The sequence below is a fragment of the Mycteria americana genome, chromosome 7 (assembly GCF_035582795.1).
Source record: "Mycteria americana isolate JAX WOST 10 ecotype Jacksonville Zoo and Gardens chromosome 7, USCA_MyAme_1.0, whole genome shotgun sequence".
NCBI lineage: Eukaryota > Metazoa > Chordata > Aves > Ciconiiformes > Ciconiidae > Mycteria > Mycteria americana.
This window is the reverse complement of record NC_134371.1, coordinates 2,096,678-2,118,637: the sequence shown is the minus strand read 5'-3', so window position 1 is coordinate 2,118,637 and position 21,960 is coordinate 2,096,678. Positions and strand designations below refer to the sequence as shown.

The window sequence follows — 21,960 nt, the reverse complement described above, 5'->3', positions numbered from 1 at the left end:
AAGTCCACAATTAATGAGATTCTTTTAAAAAGCTTTGAATATGTTTCTGTGCACCGCTGAAATAAAAACATAGAGCCATGAACACAGATGCACCCCTTGCACATTAATTTTACAGTGCAGGGGAGGGAGAGCCTAAGGGAACTGCAGCACTCGCCATCCTCCTTCCACCACCCAGTGCTCCTCCGGCACGTCACGCCGCAGTACCAGCTCTTGCTCCCTCCCCAGTCGCTCTGTCAGGACTGAGACTGCTTTAGCAAGGACTGGGCAAACAACAAACAACCCTGTATTTATCCAAACTACACTTGTAGCAGAACAATACATAAAACTCAAGAAAAAAAAAAAATCATTATGATGCAGCTGGGTGCTTTTACATTATTTCTGTATATTAATTGTTTTATTCTACCTCTACTTGATTCTACCTTATTATCTGAATCTACTTTCTTTTTGTTTTATTCCTCCTCTCCCATACTACTTTCATTTCTCTCACGTTTGTCCCTCTCCTGGCAAACTAGGCAACCCCTATTACACAAGAAGAAGTCATTACTGAAACCACACAATAGATATTCTAGGAAGAAAGTGGAGTCGTCTGCTGTATATGCAAAACTGAAGAGTTATTTGATTGAAATTGATCTTTTATTATTCAAAGAACGATTTTTAAGAGTCTCAGTAGAAACTTCACTTCTTTAAAAGAAAAAAGTTTATTGTCAGTCAAGTTTTCAGTCAGCATCTAGTCAGAAAGTAATACCGATTGTAACGCTAAGCCATGCTGCATACATAATTATTTGCTCAACTTCCATAAAATAGCAGTTGCAAAATAAAAATCACAGTACTTGCTTTGAGTACACGTGAATAGTGTAGAAATAGGCTTGTAGTAAAAACAGAATGTCCTGCTCTCAAAAGTTTCATTCAAAACATGCCCTGAAATAATTAGTTTGTCACGACAGGAAATAATACTCGGATTTCAGGTAGCTTTAATTTTTTCCTGCCTGTGAGTAAAGCAGCCTAATGAATCATAACAGACTGTGTTGCACTGCTAGTAACTGCACACACTCACACAAGCCCTGCAAATATCTAACACGTGTCCAACAGGCCACGCAGACCTTACTGGTACTCATAACCTCTTTCGGGATGTGTTACGGCACACTCCAGCTCTCCAGCGCAATACAGAGCAGAGAGTTCTTATAAACCGAACCACAGTACTTTGCAACAAAAAGACGCCTGCGCAGACAAAAGACAATTTAGCCCGTTGTTAACCAAATCTTTGCCTGACAATACTGACTTTTTGCATCTGTAGTTGCAACAGTTGGGAAGCCCCTCCTAGCTACAACCCAACTGCTTGTGATGCAAGGATACTGCAATCCCTCCAATTCCTAGCACCGTACTTGGACGCCAGTTGCAGAAAGGGTACAGAAAAGCCTGAATATAGTGAATACAGCCCTAACTTTATGAGAAAGCCTTGAATACAGTGAATACAGCCCTAGCCTTACAAGTATAGCAAGAGATCCAAATCCTTTGCTGCCCTAGGTGACCACCAGTGAGTCCAGAATTCTCATGTTGGGAATGGAAGATCATTATCCAAGTGCAGATGATGTGCTTTCACAAATCCTCCGATATCGCAATACACAGTGGTAACAAAGCAGGCTGCCTTTACTATCTGGGAACTGGTTTTCCCAAATCAATGGGTCCATGGCTAACCAGTTCACTCTTGAGAGCTTTCCATCTCTTTAGGCTGTAACATGTGGGCTTATACCAAAAATAAGCAGATATTTTCTAACATTTCCAAAGCATATTACAGCCACTCAGAACATTCACCTAGCCAGAGCTTGTCATCCCAATGAAATCTAAAAGTTAAAAAATCCATAGTCCAATACTGAAAATCTCAGTGGGCACAGGAGCAACTCATTAACATCATCTTAAGAAGCATTCATAAGGTACATGACAACAGGACTCCGAAAAGACCTCCTGCCATTCTGCACGTAGATACTACCATGCTCATCTGGAAGGCACAAATGGAAATGCTGCTGCTTCTAAATCCACATTGATTACTGTAAGTACTAAATATATAGCTATGTTGTTCACTTCTGCAAAGCTAGTCTTGGTGGACAGGACAGATTATTTTGCTAATTAACGCAACTGGAACTATGTAAGAACCTATTAAAAAAAGATAACCCCAGGTTCAAAGACAGCAAGAAAAACTAAAGATAACAATGTGCTCATAAAGATACCATAATGTGCTCAATCTATAGCACACATGGCAAGTCTAATGAGTAACCATTTCCTACTAGTAACGTACGCAATGTTTTGTGGATAGTCGGATACCACGAAACGTTCTGTACTGATGTATAACGCAGCTTCAAAGCTCCTGCTCTGCTTGCTTGCTTAAGCTCCTAGGGTGAGAGAACTACTAATCTGTAAGGGTATCTTGTGCTCAATTAATTTTATGATTTATGTTAAGCAAAGGTTATTTGTTTGCCAAATAAAATATAAAATTAAATATCACTTTTTCTTTGGTACTTTGAGGAGTCAGGGTGTCATGTTACTGTCCTATGTCGGTGGCTGCAGTTTGTTTCCAACTTCAGTAAGATCTTCAGGGCAAAACTGCATCTTCCCATCTACTTACAACAACAATGCTGAAACAAACAGAACTTTAATAAGTTCACAAGCGTATAAAAGATTTGTCTATCACTGGCAACAGACAACTAACAAGGTGCAATATGATAATCTTCTTTTCTCTTGAGGAAAAAAAACCCTGAAAAAACCAACCCAAAAAGACCCAAACAACAAAATGAGAACTCCCCCAAAATACACAACCATAACACTGGAGTAAAGGAAACACTAACTTCTTTTTTACCATTCGGTGGTCTATGATACCTCTCAGACTGTTTGGTGGCATAAACCTTAAGACATGTAAATGCATGAAAAAATAGGCATTACAAGCCAGCGATCTCTGCAAAGTTCTTTCTACAGTCCTGTGACAGTACAGTTACAAGAAAATGTAGGGTTCTACTGAGGCAGACCGACCAACTTACTCATTTAGCTAAAACACTTGCTATGTGGCACCCCACATCTGCAAACATCACCTCCCAGAAGCGTACAAGTGTCCCTAAAATAAGGCTAAGAACCAGAGAATACCCTCCCCAAAAACTGTCACAGATGGCTTGGACTTTGCCATTGACCGATGCAGTTATTTCCCTGCCGGGGAGTCACCGATTCTCCTGTGTCTGCTGCCAAACAGCAGCAGCTGTTCTCCACGTTCGCCATCACCATGTGGCGTAGCTTCCTTCGAAACTTGCAGGGAAAACCAACTCCTGCTGACTTCTAGCATTGACAAACGTTGCTCAGCGAGGCAGCCAAAGTGCTAACAGGCAAAGTCACAACTCCAGGTTTTTTAAAAGTTTTTTTAGAAACAAACCATCATTTAGATCTTTACTAACAATTAGTTCCTAAGAAGTATGCAACTGTAAATTAAGAAAAAAAACCTATAAACTTTAATAATGGACTTGTGGATGTTTATTTACCTGTTGATTTTTTTTTTCCATTTAGCACCCATCTTGCAATGCATATTGTGTGAAACAGGTATGAGAGCAGTAGAAGGAATGAGAGAGAGAGAGAGAGAGAGAGAGAGAGAAGCAGGGCCATGTAAAATTCTTACATGACACTCTAAGGCAAAATTGATCAGAACCTGAAGAACCAAAGTCCCTTCACATCTATCATTTCATTAATAAAATACCAAGAAATCTCTTCCCCTCTAGATTAAAACTGCCTTTAGAATTTAATGAATATAGTGGGCAACACATCCTGGACCCAGTCTGCAAATGGCCAATTTATATCAACTTCTGCCATGACATCTATGGTCTTACGCTAACAGGTCTTCCTCTCTGGCAGTAGAACAGTCTGCAGAACAGTCTGTTCCAGGTTGGCACAAGATGCTCCCTTCCCCTTTCCCTCTCCGTACTATCCTCCAGAAGAGTGCAATTTTGGAGGCAGCGATGTCACTGCTCCAAGTATTGATAAGCAGCTTGTGAAGCTCCATCCCCTGGAGCATGCAGGAAAGGAATGATGAGAGCTCTCGTCTGCATCCTTTCTTTTGAGACAGCTGCTTGATGCGTTGTCAGCACTACAACCCAGCCTCCAGCAAGCCAACTCCAAACGGCACCTAGCAAGTGAATATTCCTCATTCTGCAGCTGATGCTTAATGCTTAACATACTCCCTCCAGACGCACACGTTCCTTTGGTCTGCAAGCTGCATGTTGGGAGCGTGTGCTCAGTTTGGCAGAGCAATCTACAGCTGGCATGTGTTCTGCTTATGTTAGGAGCAATCTAAAAGAAAGATTCCAAAAGAGATGCTATCAAATCCAAGAAGCAGAGAATGCTAAGGGAGTAAGAACACGTGTACATAAAAGGTAGAAAATACAAGGACAGGAAATTGTGAGAACGACTTGTAATCAAGCTCTGTAACATGTAACTATACTGCAACTACAATGCAAGTCGGCTGAGTGAAGAGATGAGCAGCAGCAAAGGATATGTAAAACCCCAACACTTAACTGATCCCAAAACCTTGGGCTGTCGTTGCCTTAGAGCTCGCATATCTCACATTGAGGCGACAGGGTAGGATGGGACGGGAACATAAGCCTATTCATGTACATATTGAGAAGTACTGATGTGCCTTCGGCATATAGATCTTCTTGTTAAAGGTGTAGAACTGAAAGAGATCTCAAGAGATTGCCTGCCCAGTGCTCCACTCCAAAGCAAAAGCTAACCTTACTTGTCCCCCACAGTACCACTGGAGGAATTCCACAGCTCCCCTGGGTGAGCTGCTCCAGTGCTCAGCTACCCCTACATCTAGAGTTCCATAACATTCAACCAAAGCAAGTCCGGAAAGATGAGGATAAGATTAATCTGCAACTGGAGATGAAGGACAACCACCATCTTCCTACTACACAGGTAAATACTGTTACTGTGCCCTCACATCTTTTCTAGAATAAGTAAACCCAGTTCTATTACCCTTTCCCAGAACAACCGGAGTTTTCAACTCTTTACTGTTTTTACATTTTTCTAGATTTCCATCAGTCGTGTTATTTTTCATAAAGCCTGCAGCTCAGAACTGATACCTCAACAGCCTTGGACAGAGGAATAAAGATGGCCCAAGTTTTACATGCAATTCCTATACTAATACATTTAATACATGCATTCTTTGTAACATCACTTTCTTAATATTATTCTGCTTATGACCCGATTATAGACCTCAGTGTTAAGTCTGGCAAGTAACGAGGAAGCTTAATCAGTTACTATGTATTTTGTATTGATGCACTGGACTTACTCTTTTTAAATATGCCTTACTCTTACTAAAAAGATGAAGTTTAATGCTGTTCCCAGAGCGCTCACAACCTCTCCCAGACTGGCATTGGTGTATTCCTTATTGTAATCCAAAATCCTAGCTCAAAGAAAAGTATCAGACACCGACGCTCCTACTGAAAGAAATAACGTCACCCCCTTTCTGTTCCCAGTCCGTGCCTGTGCTCACACCTGCTTCCTCCTCGGGCTAGCTTACGCGTAGCACACAGATCAGGAACCAGATCAGGAACCGATCCCAATGAAAGACAGCCAGCTGAAGTGCCACCAAACTACAGCCTTAAGTCTTTAATGGAAATATTGAGCAGTACTAGATCCAGAACAATTCCCTGATGTATGTCATCCAACAATTTGGCACAACTGTTTTTCTGAGAAACATGCACTGATTTTTGCTAACCACCTTATCCTGTTGATACTTGCAAACTGATTTCTAAATAAACAACCATATCTGGTGTCTTTCCTGCTACTGAAATACCTGCTAATGAGTTTGTAAGTTTCCCAGGTTCTTCTCCTCCCCTTCCTTAAGGGCAAGTATTCCTTTTTCCCTTCCTTTGGCTATCTTACCCATCCTCGAATTCTCAGAAATCATCACTGACGGCTCAGAAATTGTCTCAGCAGTTTCCTGGACTATTCCAGGGAGAATTTCTCCAGGCTGTGCTAGCCTGAGTAAATAAACCTTTTCAATTACTTGTTGATTATTAGACACATACCAAAAAATGAGGACAGCAGGGTGTTTTATTGCCAAAGGAAAAATTTCATAGTGTTACAAAAAGCAACTCGTGTTCTGCTTGTGTGCATCACTGCATACAAAGAGCCTCTTCGTAAGTTAACCCATATAAGCAGCAGCATTGTTACGTCGGTAATAATCCGTCTCCCAAACAAAAGAACAGCCTCACACGCAAAGAGAGGATACAAGAAAAGATGAAGGGGAATGTTCTGTTCCTATTTCTATTGACACTCCTTTGGAACAATTACATGTTATGCTCTACAGTCATTCCAAACTCATGGCAACAAAACATGCCGTATGGGGTAAAATTTGAAACTCACCTCGCAGTGACAACACCATTACGGAATGACTACGTTCCCCTACAGTGTTCCTACAGCACTGGCGTGTAATTACACCTTGTATATAATGCCGAAACCTAGAACACGCCCAATCTGAAACCAGGACCAAGACGTACCAGCTAATGTACCAGTGTTCGAAGGCCAGTGAAACACCCCTAAATTACGGCAGTATCTGGTCTCCAAACGTCGGGGGTTTGTACTTCCACCGTTTCATACCTTTCGAATCTCCTCGGGCAGCGCATGGACGGGGACGTGCTGCTCCATGGCCTCCCGAAACTCTGCGGCAGGGTCAGGGAAGCTGCCAGAGGTCACAGGGTCAGAACCTGCCGTCACCGACGGGGCCGCACGTCTCCTGCGGCCCACGCGGGCAATGCAAGCGCGCGCACGCTACACGCGGCCCAGGCCTGCCCCGCGCTGCCTCCCCACGCCCGCGCCGCCTGCTCAGGGACAGGCCGCGCCTGCCGGCAGCGGCGGGGCCCCGGGGAGAGGTCGCGGCGCGCAGGCCGCGGCGGGGGCGAGGGAAAGGGGGGACGGGACGGCGCGGAGCCCCCGGGACCGGGCCGCCTCCCACGGGAGGCGCCGGAGCCCGGGGCAGCCGGAGGGAAGCGGGGTGAGCAAAAGCAGCCGGGGCGGCCATTTTCTTACCGCGGCTTCCTCCGTAACCACGGCAACGGCGCACGGCCCCTGCGCGTGCGCGTCAGGTGGTCGGGGCGCGCGCCGGCGGCGGGGTTCGGGGGGGGGGGGGGGGGGGGGGCTGGGTGTGCGCGGTGGCGGGGACCCCCCCCCCAGCCCCGGCGGAACGAACCGGCCCGGTTTAAAATGAATAACGAGGAACGGGAGGGGCTGCGTTGCCAGCTGGAGCTGGCTCCGTAGGGGAGGAAAACGGCATGAATGCCCCAAACCCGGCCGCGGCCCCGGGCAGTTACACGTCAAACCGAGGCCTGTGCTCGGCCGCCGCCTGACCCGGGTTTGCGCCGCCAGCTCTCCGTGAAATGCACCGGAGTTCACAGCCGGGCAATAAAAGTAAATAAACCCGGAAAAGATGTGCGAATCGGGAGTTTTCGCTATCACCCTGTTTCAATGGAATTAATTTCCCATTCTGCCTCCCTCTCCTTTTCATCACTGGTTATTTTACGTGCATCCCCTTCGACGTGGGCCAGAAAACGGCGTCACGGTGAGGCTCGGATTTATGGCATCCATCAGCCGTGCCGCAGCGGCCATCTGCTTCACCCCCGCCGTCCCCAGCGAGGGAGCGGCACAGCCTGGGTCCCTCTCCGCCTGAACCTGGCGCAGAGTGTGAGGCTGCAGATGAGGGGCCACGAGCGCAGCAGGGCCGCTTGCCTCCCAGAGCCGATTGCCAGCCTGCCCAAAGCATTTTCTGTAGGCCCAAAGCAACTCCTATATGCCCAAAGCATTTTCTGTAGGCCCAAAGCAATTCCTATATGCCCAAAGCAATTCCTATACACCCAAAGCAACTCCTATATGCCCCAAGTGTTTTCTATATGCCCAAAGCAACTTCTATATGCCCAAAGCATTTTCTGTATGCCCAAAGCAATTCCTATATGCCCAAAGCAATTCCTATACACCCAAAGCAACTCCTATATGCCCAGTGTTTTCTATATGCCCAAAGCAACTTCTATATGCCCAAAGCATTTTCTGTATGCCCAAAGCAATTCCTATATGCCCAAAGCATTTTCTATACGCCCAAAGCAATTCCTATATGCCCAAAGCAACCTCTATATGCCCAAAACATTTTCTATAAGCCCAAAGCAACTCCTATATGCCCAAAGTGTTTTCTATAGGCCCAAAGCAATTCCTATATGCCCAAGGCATTTTTTATGTACCCAAAGCATTTTTCTATAGGCCCAAAGCAACTCCTATATGCCCAAGGCATTTTCTATGTACCCAAAGCATTTTTCTATAGGCCCAAAGCAACTCCTATATGCCCAAAGCGTTTTCTATAGGCCCAAAGCAACTCCTATATGCCCAAAGCAATTCCTATATGCCCAAAGCACTTTCTATGTGCCCAAAGCAACTCCTACATGCCCAATGCATTTTCTATATGCCCAAAGCATTCCCTACAAGCCTTATACGAAAAGATACACACACCCCACACCCCCCCCCAAATATAATTTAGGGACAGCCACTAAAAACTGGAAAGAGGCCATCGCGAAAAACGAGGCGACCTTCTCCCGGCCTCGTTAACCTGATTTAATCTATGCGTGACTCGCTGGTAGCTGCAAAGGTTCAGTCTCTGGGGCAGCTCCGTGTGGGGCAAAGCCTCAGTAATGGTTTTCAGCGCAGTGCCAAGGAGCTGAATAGGGTTTTTCTGGTGGAGTGTGGGCGGGGGGGGGTTATTGAAAAAGGTAGTGAATTTTAATGGGAAAAAAAAGGAAAATTGCATGAGTGGGAGTTGTTGCAATGATATACGGATGCAAAGCCGGGGGGGGGGGGGGCGAGGGAGGGCACCGGGCGCCCGGCCGGGCGCCCGGTGCCCTCCCTCGCCCCCCCCCCCCCCCCCCCCGGCTTTGCAGCGCGGTGCCGCGGGTGGCTTCCCCCCCTTCCCGCCCCAGCCCTCGCGTGTGTTGCCGGCGTGACCCTCTCCACGTTGCGTGCCGACTTCCCTGCTGCGCTGCATCGTTAATCCCCGCTTTGGCAGCAACCGGAGCCGCATGCCCCAGCTTCCCCCCCCCACCTCCTTTAACCTCTTCGTGATCCAACGCGAGGTCGGCGTTCAGGGGAGAGGGATGCAGATGGAGGTTTCTCGCGTGGGGGTGGCGTGGGAATGTCCCCGTCCCCCCCCCCCCCAGTCATCGCCCCTGCAGCGCAAAGCAAACATTAACTCGCCCATCGCATAGGCTCAAAGGTCAGCATGAAGAGCTGCGGATTGAAAAATAAATTAAATATAAAGTACAGGGGTTCCCAGCGCGCTGCACACACCCCCACGCAGTGCCTGCCGGCTGCTAGCGGGGCTCACCCCGGCGAGGTGTGTGTGTAGGGGGGGGGGGATTGCGTGTGAAGGGCGGCTCGCCCCCCGCGGAGGTATTTAATTAAGAGCGGCATTAACAGCGAGATGGGGAAGGCAGCGCCTTTGATCGGCGCGGAAAGCGGGGCGGGGGGGGGGGGGGGTGCCTGGCCGCGCCTTGCCGGCATATGTTCCCCCCTGCGTGATGGCGGCGGCGGGCCGGGCGCCCAGCGTCTCTCACGCGATGGCCGCCTAACGTGCCGGGGAAGGGTGTCGTGCGGCGCGGCGATGAGCTCAGCGCGGTGCTGCGGCGGGCGGGGGGGGGAGGCGGCCGTCACGCAGCGGCCCGGAGGTGCAGGGAGGGCGGTGGAGCGCTGACTGCTCCTTCCCCGCCTGCGGCTGCGCCCGCTGAGGGGAGGCTGCGCTGGGGGGGCTGAGCCTGTCATGGGGGGCTGAGGAGATCCAGTCCTGGAAGACTGAGGGGAGCCTGTCATGGGGGCTGAGGAGATCCAGCCCTGAGGGGCCGAGGGGAGCCTGGCATGGGGGGCTGAGGAGATCCAGTCCTGGAGGGCTGAGGGGAGCCTGGCATGGGGGGCTGAGGAGATCCAGCCCTGGAGGGCTGAGGGGAGCCTGGCATGGGGGGCTGAGGAGATCCAGCCCTGGAGGGCTGAGGGGAGCCTGTGTTGAGGGTAGGGGGGGTGAGGAGATCCAGTCCTGGAGGGCTGAGGGGAGCCTGTCATGGGGGGCTGAGGAGATCCAGCCCTGGGAGGGGTTGAGGAGATCCAGCCCTGGAGGGCTGAGGGGAGCCTGTGTTGAGGGTAGGGGGGGTGAGGAGATCCAGCCCTGAGGGGCTGACGACAGCCTGGCATGGGGGGTGAGAAGAGCCTGTCCTGGAGGTGAGGAGAACCTGGCAGGCGCCATGCTGCTGCCAGCCCAGACGCTCAGGGGCAGGGGGCCCTGGGGTAAGCACAGCACGGGCGAGGTGGCTCTCGCCACACTCTGCTCTGAAGTGGCTGTTTCCCTGCAGGAAGCCCACACAAAATCCCCTGTCTGTCATGAGCCCTGCGCCCCAGTCCGCATTTCTGGGGTGGCTCGGGACTCCGGTGGGCTGAGAGGGGTCTGTCTGCCCCTGCCTGCAGGCCTCCAGCTTCCACAGGGCAGGGAGGCCGGGCAGAGTCCGGCCGTGTCTCGCCCACGTGGCGTGGCGGCAGGCCGGTGTGCGTGCCAGCCTGAATGACCGGGACTGCTCGAGATCAGGTTCCAGGCGGTGCGAGCAGCTCCAAGGACAAACGAACAGGCAAGAAATGAGTGCGTGACACGCAGCAGTCATAAGCCAGCTATTTCCATTGTTTTCAGGCAGGCTTTGTACCTTCTCAAACACACGTGGAAAGCCTCCCGCTGCTTAGAAATCCCAACCCGGAGGAGCAAAGTCCGTGCCAGTGGGCAGCTGGGGAAAAAGGCTAATAAACACGAACACCCTCTTCACACAAAGCGGGACCGGCCGGGGTGTGTGTGTGTGAGGGCGAATAGGTGTGCCTGCGCCTGCAACGTTTCCTGCGTAAAAGCGAAATCGTACTTTTACACTGGCCCTCTTCTTTTAGGCTGTCCTTTCATTTGTTCAATGCAAAGAACAGCGCAGGGAAGCGGTTTTGCAGCGTTGTCTGAAAATAACTCCTCTGGGAAGCTGCTGGCAGCGGTGCCCGTTGCTTTGCTAGGGAGGAGCAGCGCTCGAGCGCTTATCGCTCAGCCCTGCGGTGCCGTAGGTACGCGGGGGCTTTGCGGAGGAGCAGAGGGGTCCCAGTGCTGGGGCCTGCAGCAGAGGCTGACACGAGGAGGAGAGATGGCAGGAGACGTGCGGAGGGAGGGGTCAAGGGAAGGACAGGGCTTGCACGGCGTACAGCAGCGAGGTTATTTCTGGTGCTGCATGCACATCGTGTTAGTTCCTGTTTTCAAGCTATATTGTTTGCTAGATTTGTTTGCTTTGCTCTGCCCCCCCACTTTGCAAATGTCACAAGGACGAGACCGTGGTGGGAGAGCAGTCTCGGTGGCAGGATGTTTGGAGGAGGGATCTGAACATGAGGGCTACCTGGGAGTCAAGGTCAGGCAGGTTGTCCTGTGCAAAGGGACAGCAGTAGGATAGAAACTCTCCAAAGCAGCATGAACATGATAAAATCAGGAAAAGCGTAAAGGAGCAGGGTACGTGCAGAAAGGCAGAGGTGAGGTGGTGGTACCGGACTCTGAAGGTGCCGTGATGCCAGCCCAAATAGCAGAGTGAAACAGGAGCATGCTAATGACAGCGGGGCGTGCGAGGCGGGAATCGGCTCAGAAGGGAGGAGGTCCCAGTACTGCTGTTGTGACATTGCCAAATCAAAGTCAAGCTTTTGGCCACAAGAACACATGAGGTGAATCAGAGAAGGAATCTGTATGATTAAACAGCAGCTGAGTGCCAGAAGTGAAGAGCTGTCAAGGATAGTATCAGGAGTGTGTGTGTGTAGAGGACAGTGGGTTTATTTGCCACGATAGAAAAGGATTTGAAAGGGAGTACAAGAAGCTCGTACTGAGTCTGAGTTGGCAGCAAGAGAACTTGGGAAGGGTGCCAGGAAAAGCGTCACAGATACGAGGCTGAAGTGAGAAGGGAATACAGAGCACGGGGGCAGCTTCAGCAGTCGAGCAGTTAGGAACGGGCACGAAGGGCAAGAGGGCATGGACAGCCAGCCAGCAGGATGTGACCTGGGGAGGAAATGACCAAGCAAAAGCCCAAACCCCTGGGAGATCGGTGCAGAAGCGTTCAAGGTTTTGTTCTTTATCTTTTCGGCATTCAAGGGCCTGGGCTCAGCATATCTAAAAGATCATCTAATGCTCCGGGACTACGACCATGGTGGCACTTCTGATGGCTCCTTGGGCAAAACAGAACTTTTACCATCAGGGTGAGGTTTGTCTGTGCAGAACTCAGCACTTTCCCAGGGGCCTGCTAGGAAACTCCCACAGGAACTCAGAAACCCCATAAATCTTTCCCCTTCCCCCCATCCACGAGCAGAGTGATCTGCTTTTTCCTAATTTAAACACACAATCTGTAGGGAGGAAAACGTTTATACTGTTGGCTTTAAAAAAAAAAAACACAACTGAAAATCCTGCCAAAATAGAAACTGCACACAAAGCCCTCCCCGCTGAAAGAGGGTGAGAATGGATGAAACGAGACAGATGTTACTTACAGTCTTAGTGAGCTACTGGAAGAAATATCAGGCAATGATGAAGGAACTATGGAGTCATTGTGAAACAGGAAAAGATAAAGAGAAAAAACAAATTAAGGAAGCCTGGATGTTTAGAGGATGGAGCATACCAAGGAGGATCATGAGGCAGACTTGGATCTAGGGGGCAAGATCAGTACGTATACATAATTCTGAGATCCAGCATGCAAAAACGATGCGTCGGTCCCCCAGTTTACAATGGAGGGAATGGGATTATCCATAAGAATAAGGAATATTGAAGAGAGTCTGGGTTTGCAAGCCCTGAAATTGTATTATGATATTTACTGTTGACACAGTTGTGGAGCTTTTCTTGGGCTCCACTCCATCTGATGCTATAGGCACCCTTTTAAAATACTAAATAACAGCATATAGTACGTTGCAGTAGATTAGGCTACTCCTTCCTCCACTTCACGTTATTACCTCATGATTTGCGATTGCAGTGTGATGTCCTGGCACATCCTGATAGGAAAATGCAAATGTTGCATTTCCATGGCATAGTCTGATGAGTTAAATTTATCTCCCACGAAGAGATACGTGTATGTTGATTGCGTGCTGTTGCTACAACCTTGTTGTTAAAATACAGCCATATCCTTATACCTTGGTGTGTGGAACTTGGATGAAAATAAGATAGAATAAGATTTTTCTTGCTCTGCTTTAGAATCTGTTTCCTCTTAACATTCATCAGTTAAACCCATTGACTTCAAATGGGGCAAGGTCAAGACCCCTTCCAAAATGGGGGCCTCTATTTTTGTTACTCCAAATATAGGTAACATCTACTGAAGTGCAAAAATGGTTATTTCTGGGATCTAAAGGTAGATACTGGGGTAGATGGTGGCCAAGTGAGTTTGACTTGATTCTGCTCCCTTACCCCTCTGCACTGTTATGACCAACTGCACTGCCATCAGCAAACGCGCTAAGCAAAAGTGAGCTCTGCAGTCATGGCCTGTGGCCACCTAAGGTAACCGGCATCGCATTGCTGCTCTGATGCTGGCTAAGCTGGCAGCTCGTGAGAGCTCATGTAGTTAAATGAGTTGTGGCAGGCATCACCATCGTGGTGCAAGCTGGTTTATGAGAGGCCTGGAATAGAAATCAGCAGACGTTACAGGGTGATTGCTTCAGGTCTCCTGTAGCACATAAGAAGAGCACGGTGACCTGCTCAGCACGACAATTCCTTGCATTAATGTAGCCCTCATTCCTGTGAATCAGCTGTCAGCAAGTCATGATTTACATAATCTGTTTGCTACTTGTAATTATCCTAAACGGTTTAAGAAAGGAAATTATAGGCAAAATACTTTAAAAGCTCTAGGTTTTGTTGCCATTTGTCCTGAAAAAAGCTATTGAAGAATTTGGCACTGCTGTCAGCAGAAGGCCCAGACTGTTGAGATGTTTTGGAGACGACGGTATGTTATCAGAGGTACACACAAAGTGGTGTTCATAGTTCCTGCTAAGAGCATACCTAGTGCCAGCCAGCCTTTCACCAGCAGCGTGCCCTTTGCTAGGCTCCAGGAGAGGTTCAGCATGTGGAGTGACCTTAGTTCTGCTGTCTGATTTCTACGCTGCTTCACCCCTAGGTAAGGTTCATGACAGGTTAACGTCCAGCTGTTTACCTGAGCTTGGTGCCTCGGGTTGTACATTTTAGCTGCCTAGCAGCTTGTCTCTAGGGAGCAGCAGGAGGTCGGCAGTCCAGAGGCAGAGACGTGTCATGATGTGCAGAGCAAAGTGCTGCTGAGGGATGAATCCAGCTTGTCGTACTCACCTGACAGCACTAGGCCTAGTCAGGAGAGCCGGTGAATAAAACTTGACCCATAAGAGGAAAGAGGTGGTTGTGAAATTGGACAGCATTTCCCTGTCACTATGGAGTCACTAAGGGAACAGGCATATTTTCTTCCTGTTTACATAACATTTCACCAGTAGCTTTTCACCCATCTCTGGTGAACTGCAGCCACAATTTTCAAGCCCCATCGACACGCCATGGCGATAAAACTTGCCACAGCTTTTTTATGGTCTGAAATAATGAGGCTCCCCGGCAGGCACGGGGCTGGCTACGCCGAGCCTGGGCTCGCCGCAGGATGCTGTGGTGCAGGAGGCTGCATCGCGGTGGGCTGAGAGGAGGTGTAGTCATGGCCTCCTCTTTGCTGAAAGCCCACTGAGGCTGCAGCCGCTGAGCTACAAGTGAGGACAGACTGGAAGGCTGCCCAGATACGTCACGGGGGTGAAATTGCTCCCCAGGGAATCCAGAACAGCCATGTACAGCCTACATTTCATCGGTACGTGTGTGAGACTGAACCTCGCTGGGAAGTCAGGCTGGAACTGGGGTTCCACCAGAGTGACTAAGAGAGTGCTGCCACACTTTCTGGGTCCATCTTAAAGTGCAGTAGCTCATGGCTGAAACCCAAAGGTATTCACATTTCATTCAGGACTGTACACACCCACATCATACCACGCAGGGGACATTTGCAATGCATAATTCACCATTTATTCACAATACTGTGAATAAAATAAAAGTGAATTTATTCCCAGCGGTTGTGGCAAGTGCTTTAGTGATCCTCCATTTCATTGCACAAACAATTTCATTGCAAAAGAGTTTTCATTTCATGTTGTGATGGTGAAAAGCGACAGAGTCCCCAGCTGCACCAGTAAGAGCAGCAGGCTCCAAGCACGGGGCTGTCACAGGGGATTAGTCATGTCCTTAGCCACAGGAAAGCTGCAGAGAAGAACAAATCTTGCATCCTACAGTTTACAGGCTCCTTTCACAGTCAATGTTTTTCTTCCCTACGGACTACAAAATTACACAAAAATGTAAGCTTCCTGACCTTTCCCTGATGGCCTTTCTTTCCAAATGAGAGAGGAAAGGCTGTGGTTTTGTTCCGCAAGGTGTGCAGAAAGCCTTCTCTAGCCAAACCAACCAGCTGTTGGCGAATGGGTGAAGGCCACTTCCCGCTTCCCTCAGCAGGGTTTGAGGTGCCTGGCAGCCTGGCAGGCTGGGATCAGCTCACCAGGACAGGATGTGTCCCGCCGTCCTTGCACTCTTCCTTCTTACCATTCCTCTGCGGGAGGGCACCACGCCAAACAGCAGAACCCCCCTGTCTAGGATCCAAGTCAGATATGACTCCAAGACTCTGCGATTTTGGGAGTCCTGCAGTGTTTTACTTGCTGAGCTGGGATTCGTGCCTGCAGAATAAAAGTGCTCCCATGCTGCTGTTTGCTGTTGTGCAATATCCCTTTGAGTACACTTTACAGTATCTTAGTTGATACTGTAGTAGATACTCAGCATAGTATCTTTAAGTACAACAACGACACAGTCACACAAACAGAGGATCAGCACTTCCTAGTGGGGATACAAGTCACATTCCCCACCCCAAGATTAAAGGCACATTAAATATTTATATAGCTGTCACGCCTAGAGGCCCCATCAGGATTAAGGTCCACAGTACTTGGTGCTCTAAAAACTTGCGATAAGAGCCAGTCCCTGCCCCAAAAGAATGCAGCCCCAGCTCCGGCTTACCCACTGCCCTGGGGTGGTCGTTTGCCTGAGCTGTCCTGCCGTGCCTATTTCGTAAACCTTCTGCTTGCGGAAAGACCATTTGAGTTATCAGTGGTACTAAAGGGTGGAGGCTTTGTTTTAATGCTGAGTTCTGGCTCCCATTTGTTTTACAGATGAGGACCCTCCATTACAGAATGCCTGACTTCTGTAAGATGCACCATTCCTGAAGTGGGCAGGATGGGAGCTGGGAAAAAACCAAACCATACAGCACAGAGGATGCCTTCTGCGTTGAGAAGTACCTCTTCTCATGGAACAACCTTTTTGCCCATTGCGAGAAGAGGATTTCTGGTAGGTAGAAGCACAGTCCTTGACTGTGGGAGGTCTACATTCAATTTCTATTCCTCAGACATCCTGGGCAAGTGACTTTGCTTCTTTCTTGTGCAACTCTTTAGCTATCAAGTATTGCTGCTTCGCCCAGGCACGTTGCAGGCATTAATACAGTCAAGGAGGCAAGACTGGCTCAGGCGGGTGGCCTGCACGCGGCAGCGGGACGGGCGTGCTTGCTCACTGCTGGGCATGATGTTAACCACTGGTTTCACAATTAGAAGAGGCCTCGGCAGCAGCGGGGCAGGAAGCAGAACAGTGGCTGGAAGTGACTAAGCCCAGGACTGGGGATCGGGTGAGAGTAGCAGTTTCTGGTCAGGGCAGCCTGGCATTGACTGCAGAGGAAATCCTGGAAGCAGGTGACCTTGAAGGAAGTGCAGGAGTGGCATTTGGACCTCTCGCTGGCTGGGACAGCAGTGGCATCAACAGGACTTGTCTCCTAATACGAGCCTGCCTATAGAAATACAGCCTTGCGAGTAAATAAGGTCTAGTACTCAGCAATCCAAGGATGTGTGTGACATGCCCCTAACCATCATCTGTACCCACATCTGGAAGATTATTGAACATCTTCCTCTAGCAACTCAAAGCGCTTGCTCTCCACGGCGCCTGCTGTGCCTGAAGTGGTCAGCTTTAGCACAACAAAGCAAGCGAGGCCGAGCTCACCTTTACCTCCAGCGGCTCAGGTATTACTTGCGGCTCATAGCATGCCAAGGGAAGATCCTTACGCGAGGCACTGGCCGTAGCTCAAAGGTACAGAGCCAGATGCAGCGCATCACTGCGGGCCAAACTGCGGAGGAGTAAATCAAGTACAATACCTGCTGCTATGGCTGCATTTGTGCCTTGCTTTGCCGCTTCCTGTGACCTGCTTATTCTCGTACACATTCATTCCTGTGCGTTATCATGCTGCAGCAAAATGTAGTGAGGAGTGCTCGGGCATTTGTGCCAATGTACTCGCTGGGACTTCATTAGCCTCCAGGGATCTGCTTGTGAGATGAATTTAGGTCTCCAATAATCTGTTTATAGGCTGCTGCCTCACACTCTGCGTGCATTGCCAGAGGTACACAAATGGCCTGGCTTAATTTGCCAGTGTGTTTTAACAAGTTACCCCAGAGATCCCAGCTCCCCCAGAGCAGCACTTGCTGGGTGACTGGTGAGCTCTTTCCCCTCCGAGCACAGAGCAGAGAGCTGCTCTGAACGGCTCTGCCGAACTTCGTCCCCCTGAGAAGGGAGTTCATCCCGGTGAGATAAACTGCAGCCCTTTTGACCCCTGTTCCAGGAACTGGCTGTCACAGTCCTTGCTGGACCACATCTGCACGAGCAGTATTTTTGTGAGGCAGTCGGAGGGAACTGTGCCAGAGAGCTGGTACGACGCACCGGGAACCTTTCCCTGGCTGAAAGCGAGCTGTACAGAGCGATGCCACGCCACGCATGCTGCTGCTCTGCATTCCCCACACTGTGTGTGTTCCCTGATAACCACGAATACCAAAGTGCCTGGAGCTGCCATTTTGTTTATTTTAAGGATGGCAATGACTAACATTTAGGTATTGCCTTTCAGAACTCTTAAAAATAGAAGTTAAAAAATTGCTTCACGTAATACCTTCCTGGCTGAGAGGAAGAGACCAGCCACAGTAGCAACAGGACATGAGTGTTTTGGAAATTAACTCTGATACAGAGAGAAGCATAATTACGAGTTATTTATACAGAGCCTTTTTCCTTCACAGACTGCACAAGAAGTGGATCAACAGAATTATTCTAATTTCACAGCAAAACAGAAGTGGGTTGCTTAGACAGTGGCAGAGCTGGAAGAGGATCTGGATCTCCGGATCCTTCAGTTGATTTCAGCCTACTTGATTACAGCTTCCTTGCCTTGTAATAAATATATGATCAGTAAAAGATAATTCTGTCAAGGTGTTAAAGGCAATTAGACATGCAAGATTCACCACTTATGTTTTCAAACATTTAAAGCTCCCTGTAGAACGACTGCCTTCTGCCAGTTCTTCTTTATAGGAATCAGAAAATAGTCCCTTCCCTGATTTCTTGAAAACCGGCATTTCCCAGCTGTGTGTATCATCAGTGAATCAAATAGAGACAAATATTGTCTCTCATTTCCAGTTGAGCCTGTGGTGTTATATGGCACTACATAATATGTCAAGAAACCAACGCAGCTGATCTGGCGTGTCATTGCTGCAGAAGGAAATTAAAACAAATACAGATTTATGAAAGAAGGCCCATTTTTGGCACCAGGCATGGATTTCCTGGCTGACTGCTAATACCAAAGTGCAGATCGTCTATTTTATGTTAGCAAAGGGAAATCCCAGCAATTCATGCCACAGCATTAAAACACAGGATTCTAAAAATAGCATTAAAGGGCTGGACTGGAAACAACAATAACAATGAAAAAGAAAACCTCGTCTTTTTGTTTACTTGCTTTTTTGAAAGCAGGAATGCTAAATTCAACCCCAAGAGCTAATTTCAAAATGACAGGGCTTGAAAGGCGAGGTGAGACTATCAAAATAGCCAGGTGGCTCACGTGGGATGGCCGCAGGAGCCTCTTCTCCCTGCTTGGCCTGGCTTCTGCTGCAGTCCCGTCCTTGGTAAATGGCGAGGTAAACGAGGCCGCTCTCCACTGACCTGGGAAGTGCGGACAGGCAGGGAGAGGACTGATGGGCCATGGACAGTCTGAGGATAAAGAAGACACCCCAGGTCCCTTCTTCACTCTGGTTTCTCATGGATCTTCCTGTCCTCCCACTCAGAGTTTCCCGCGGAGGTCTAACTCTCCCCTTCCTCTATACCCAAGTGTATTTGGAGGCTTCACCATCTCCCACCTCCCTGGGCGTCCCTGCACTCAGCTCATACACCTTGCACCAGCTGACACACTAATCAGAGCTTTTTCTGAGCTAAATCGGCGTACTACAGATGCAAATGCCAGTAAGTCCCAACCGGGGCATGGTGCAATTTAAGGTAACTGGGTTTCAAAAGCAAATCAGTGAAATCAGTGCAGTTCCCCCAGAGCCAGTGTTTAGTCTGTGTTGTTTGGAGGAAGCACAATGAACTAGGTCTTGTCTGGCGGTGAGCCTAGTTCAGTGAGACCTGTCTGGTGCAGAACAGAGATGCAGGTGGATATAAGTGGACGCTCAGGGTGAGCAGTCAGGAGAAAAGTCATGGCAATTGGGCAACACATAATCCAGGCTGCATGGCTTTCAGAATTCAGCTGTTTATTTATGTGCCTCATTGGAGGACATGTAAATCCTCACACAGAAACATCACAAAGGACAAATCATCAATTTAAGAATGAAAAAATATTCCACGGAGGAGCAGAAAAGAACAGAAATACTTTTAAGATGGCTGCAGGGAAGGAAAGAGAGTATCCAGATAGTCCTGAGACTTTCCAGGCCTTCAAGAATTCCCCACAAATACCAGCTTGCTTTCGTTTTAAAAAAGTAATGGGTTGAATTTAGCAAGGTCGTGTACTGCCTCAGGCACCCCAGCAATTGCCTTCTGTAAGCGGGCGTTCTGCGAGGGGACGGCAGGAAGGCATCACGTAGCAGAAGGTAACGCGTCGTGTGCTGGAGAACAGCAACCGGAGGCAGAGTTTGTGGTGGGATTCCAGCTGGATGAAACGATTGCTACTGCACAGGGACGTTTTTCTATTTAAATCTTACATTTGTTTTAAGATTTTCAAAACGCGCTTCTTTAAAAAGGAGGGTGATTTCCCAACCTCCGTGTGCTTTATAATGGTATCATCATTCCTTTTCAACTGTCTTCATTTTTCCCGTGATCCTGCTTATTAATCCACATTGATATGCGTTGAATTCACATGCTTCGCTGTTTGACCGGCAGATACGTAGTGTTTGTTCGGATACAACCCGGGCCCCTCGCTCCAGGGTGCAGGGTGTGTATGGTAAGACAGGGATGAGAAACAGCTTCACTGCTGAACCTGCCTTCCTCTTGCAATTATATTCCCTCAAACCCACGGGGAGAAGAAGAAACAGGGAAGAATCTTTCCTTGCTGAGAGCCCTTCAAATACCATTGGGAGACCACACATGAAAACACATCGAATGTTATCCCACCATAACGTGGGAAAAATCAAGCATCCCTAGGCCAGAGAAATGATGTCAGAGGCTGCAGGTTTCTCATAGCTGTCTTAAATGCACAGTGTCCTTAAAAATACCAGCTCAGTTTGCTCGAGGATGGAGGATGCTTGGGACTCACAGCATTGTCCCAGGAGATGAGCAATCCTTGTAGTGTTACTGTCCCGAGGAGGTCCTCTGGGCGTTCTCCTATGCGTGACTCCCTTTGCAAACGCCTCTTCTTTGGCAGGTTGGGAAAGCAAAGTTTATGAGAATTTCTAGTGTTTTTCCCTTGGAAACAGAGTTTCTCAGGGAATTATACTGTCTGAGTGGAAGAGGTCAGGACCATACAGTGGGATATTTATACAGCTGGCTGATCAGATTGCCTTTGTACGGTTTTTCCAGAGGTCTAGTTATACATGGACCTACCAATTCATTCTCAAACCTGACTCGTTAAAATTCATTAAGTAAGCACTTTGGTATGGCAATATCCAGGATTGCTTTTCCATATTTTTTAGCATTCTTGCTAATCCATAAAATTTAGCAACTCAGAATGAAAGCCACAGTAAGAGCGAGCTAACAAGGTCCTCCTGTAAGGGTCTGTTCTCCACTGGGTGTGTATATACAACTCCCGTTAATGTTAATTGGCCTTACAGAGGCACAGCGAAAGGAAAATGTACCCTAGAAGACAGAAAAATCTACTTATGTGTCCAGAGAGGTAATGATCCCCTGTTCCACAGTTGGGGTTGGTGAAAGCCTTATTTCGTAAAATAGCTATAGCTATTTTTGCTTTGCCTCCCCTCAAAAGCCATGAGATATATTGCAGACGAAAAGATTGCCAAATAAATTCAGTCACATTATTTATGCTATAACAGCGCACGATTTAATACAAAAAGAAAAATAAAACCCAAACCCACTACTAGCACCCTGTATCAGGGGAGCGCTTAGCGTCTGCTTAAATTTCAGCATGTATTTGAACTGCAAATAAGATTTAAATATATTTCTGACTCGGATCTACAGTGAAATCAGCAAAAGACCTCAGCTAATGATGCAAGATGCTGGACGGCGTGGGGAGTCTTGCACTCTTTGTACTCATTGGTTTGTGTGCAGGCCAAGATGGCCAGCTACAGTCAGGCTGCTCCAGGGCAAGAGAGGCGAGCGAGCGATGTTGAGAGCTATCAGAAAGGCTCATCGCGGACACGTCGCTCCCCTCCGCTGCCCCCGTAGCCTTGTGCCACCAGCGTAGCTAATCTGTGCAATCTGTTGCTGTTACCCGGCTAATCCTACCCCGTGCTCACACGTCCGTCGAGTGCTCTTCCCTCCGCACCGGCTGCCCTCAGCTGGACTCTGAGCCTCTTAGGGCAAAGATCATCTTACTGTTTTGCACGCTG

General features: G+C 48.6%; 1 protein-coding gene and 1 long non-coding RNA gene across 3 annotated transcripts in view; one reads left to right on the top strand and one right to left on the bottom strand.

Annotated features, from left to right (window-relative positions):
• Nucleotides 1-6,941, bottom strand: part of LEKR1 (leucine, glutamate and lysine rich 1) — a 67,167-nt gene extending 60,226 nt beyond the window's left edge. For both annotated transcript variants that reach the window (XR_012776384.1, XM_075506783.1), the window contains exon 1: nucleotides 6,634-6,941. Coding sequence is in view for 1 of the 2 variants with exons in the window: in XM_075506783.1 (XP_075362898.1) it covers nucleotides 6,634-6,681 (48 nt within the window). In the remaining variant the exon portion in view is untranslated. The remainder of the gene's footprint in view (nucleotides 1-6,633) is intronic.
• Nucleotides 6,942-12,601: 5,660 nt separating this feature from the next.
• Nucleotides 12,602-18,234, top strand: LOC142412999 (uncharacterized). The gene is made up of 3 exons (XR_012776664.1): nucleotides 12,602-12,766; nucleotides 16,288-16,462; nucleotides 18,220-18,234. It is a non-coding gene; the product is annotated as an uncharacterized LOC142412999 (long non-coding RNA).
• The last annotated feature ends 3,726 nt before the right edge of the window (nucleotides 18,235-21,960 follow it).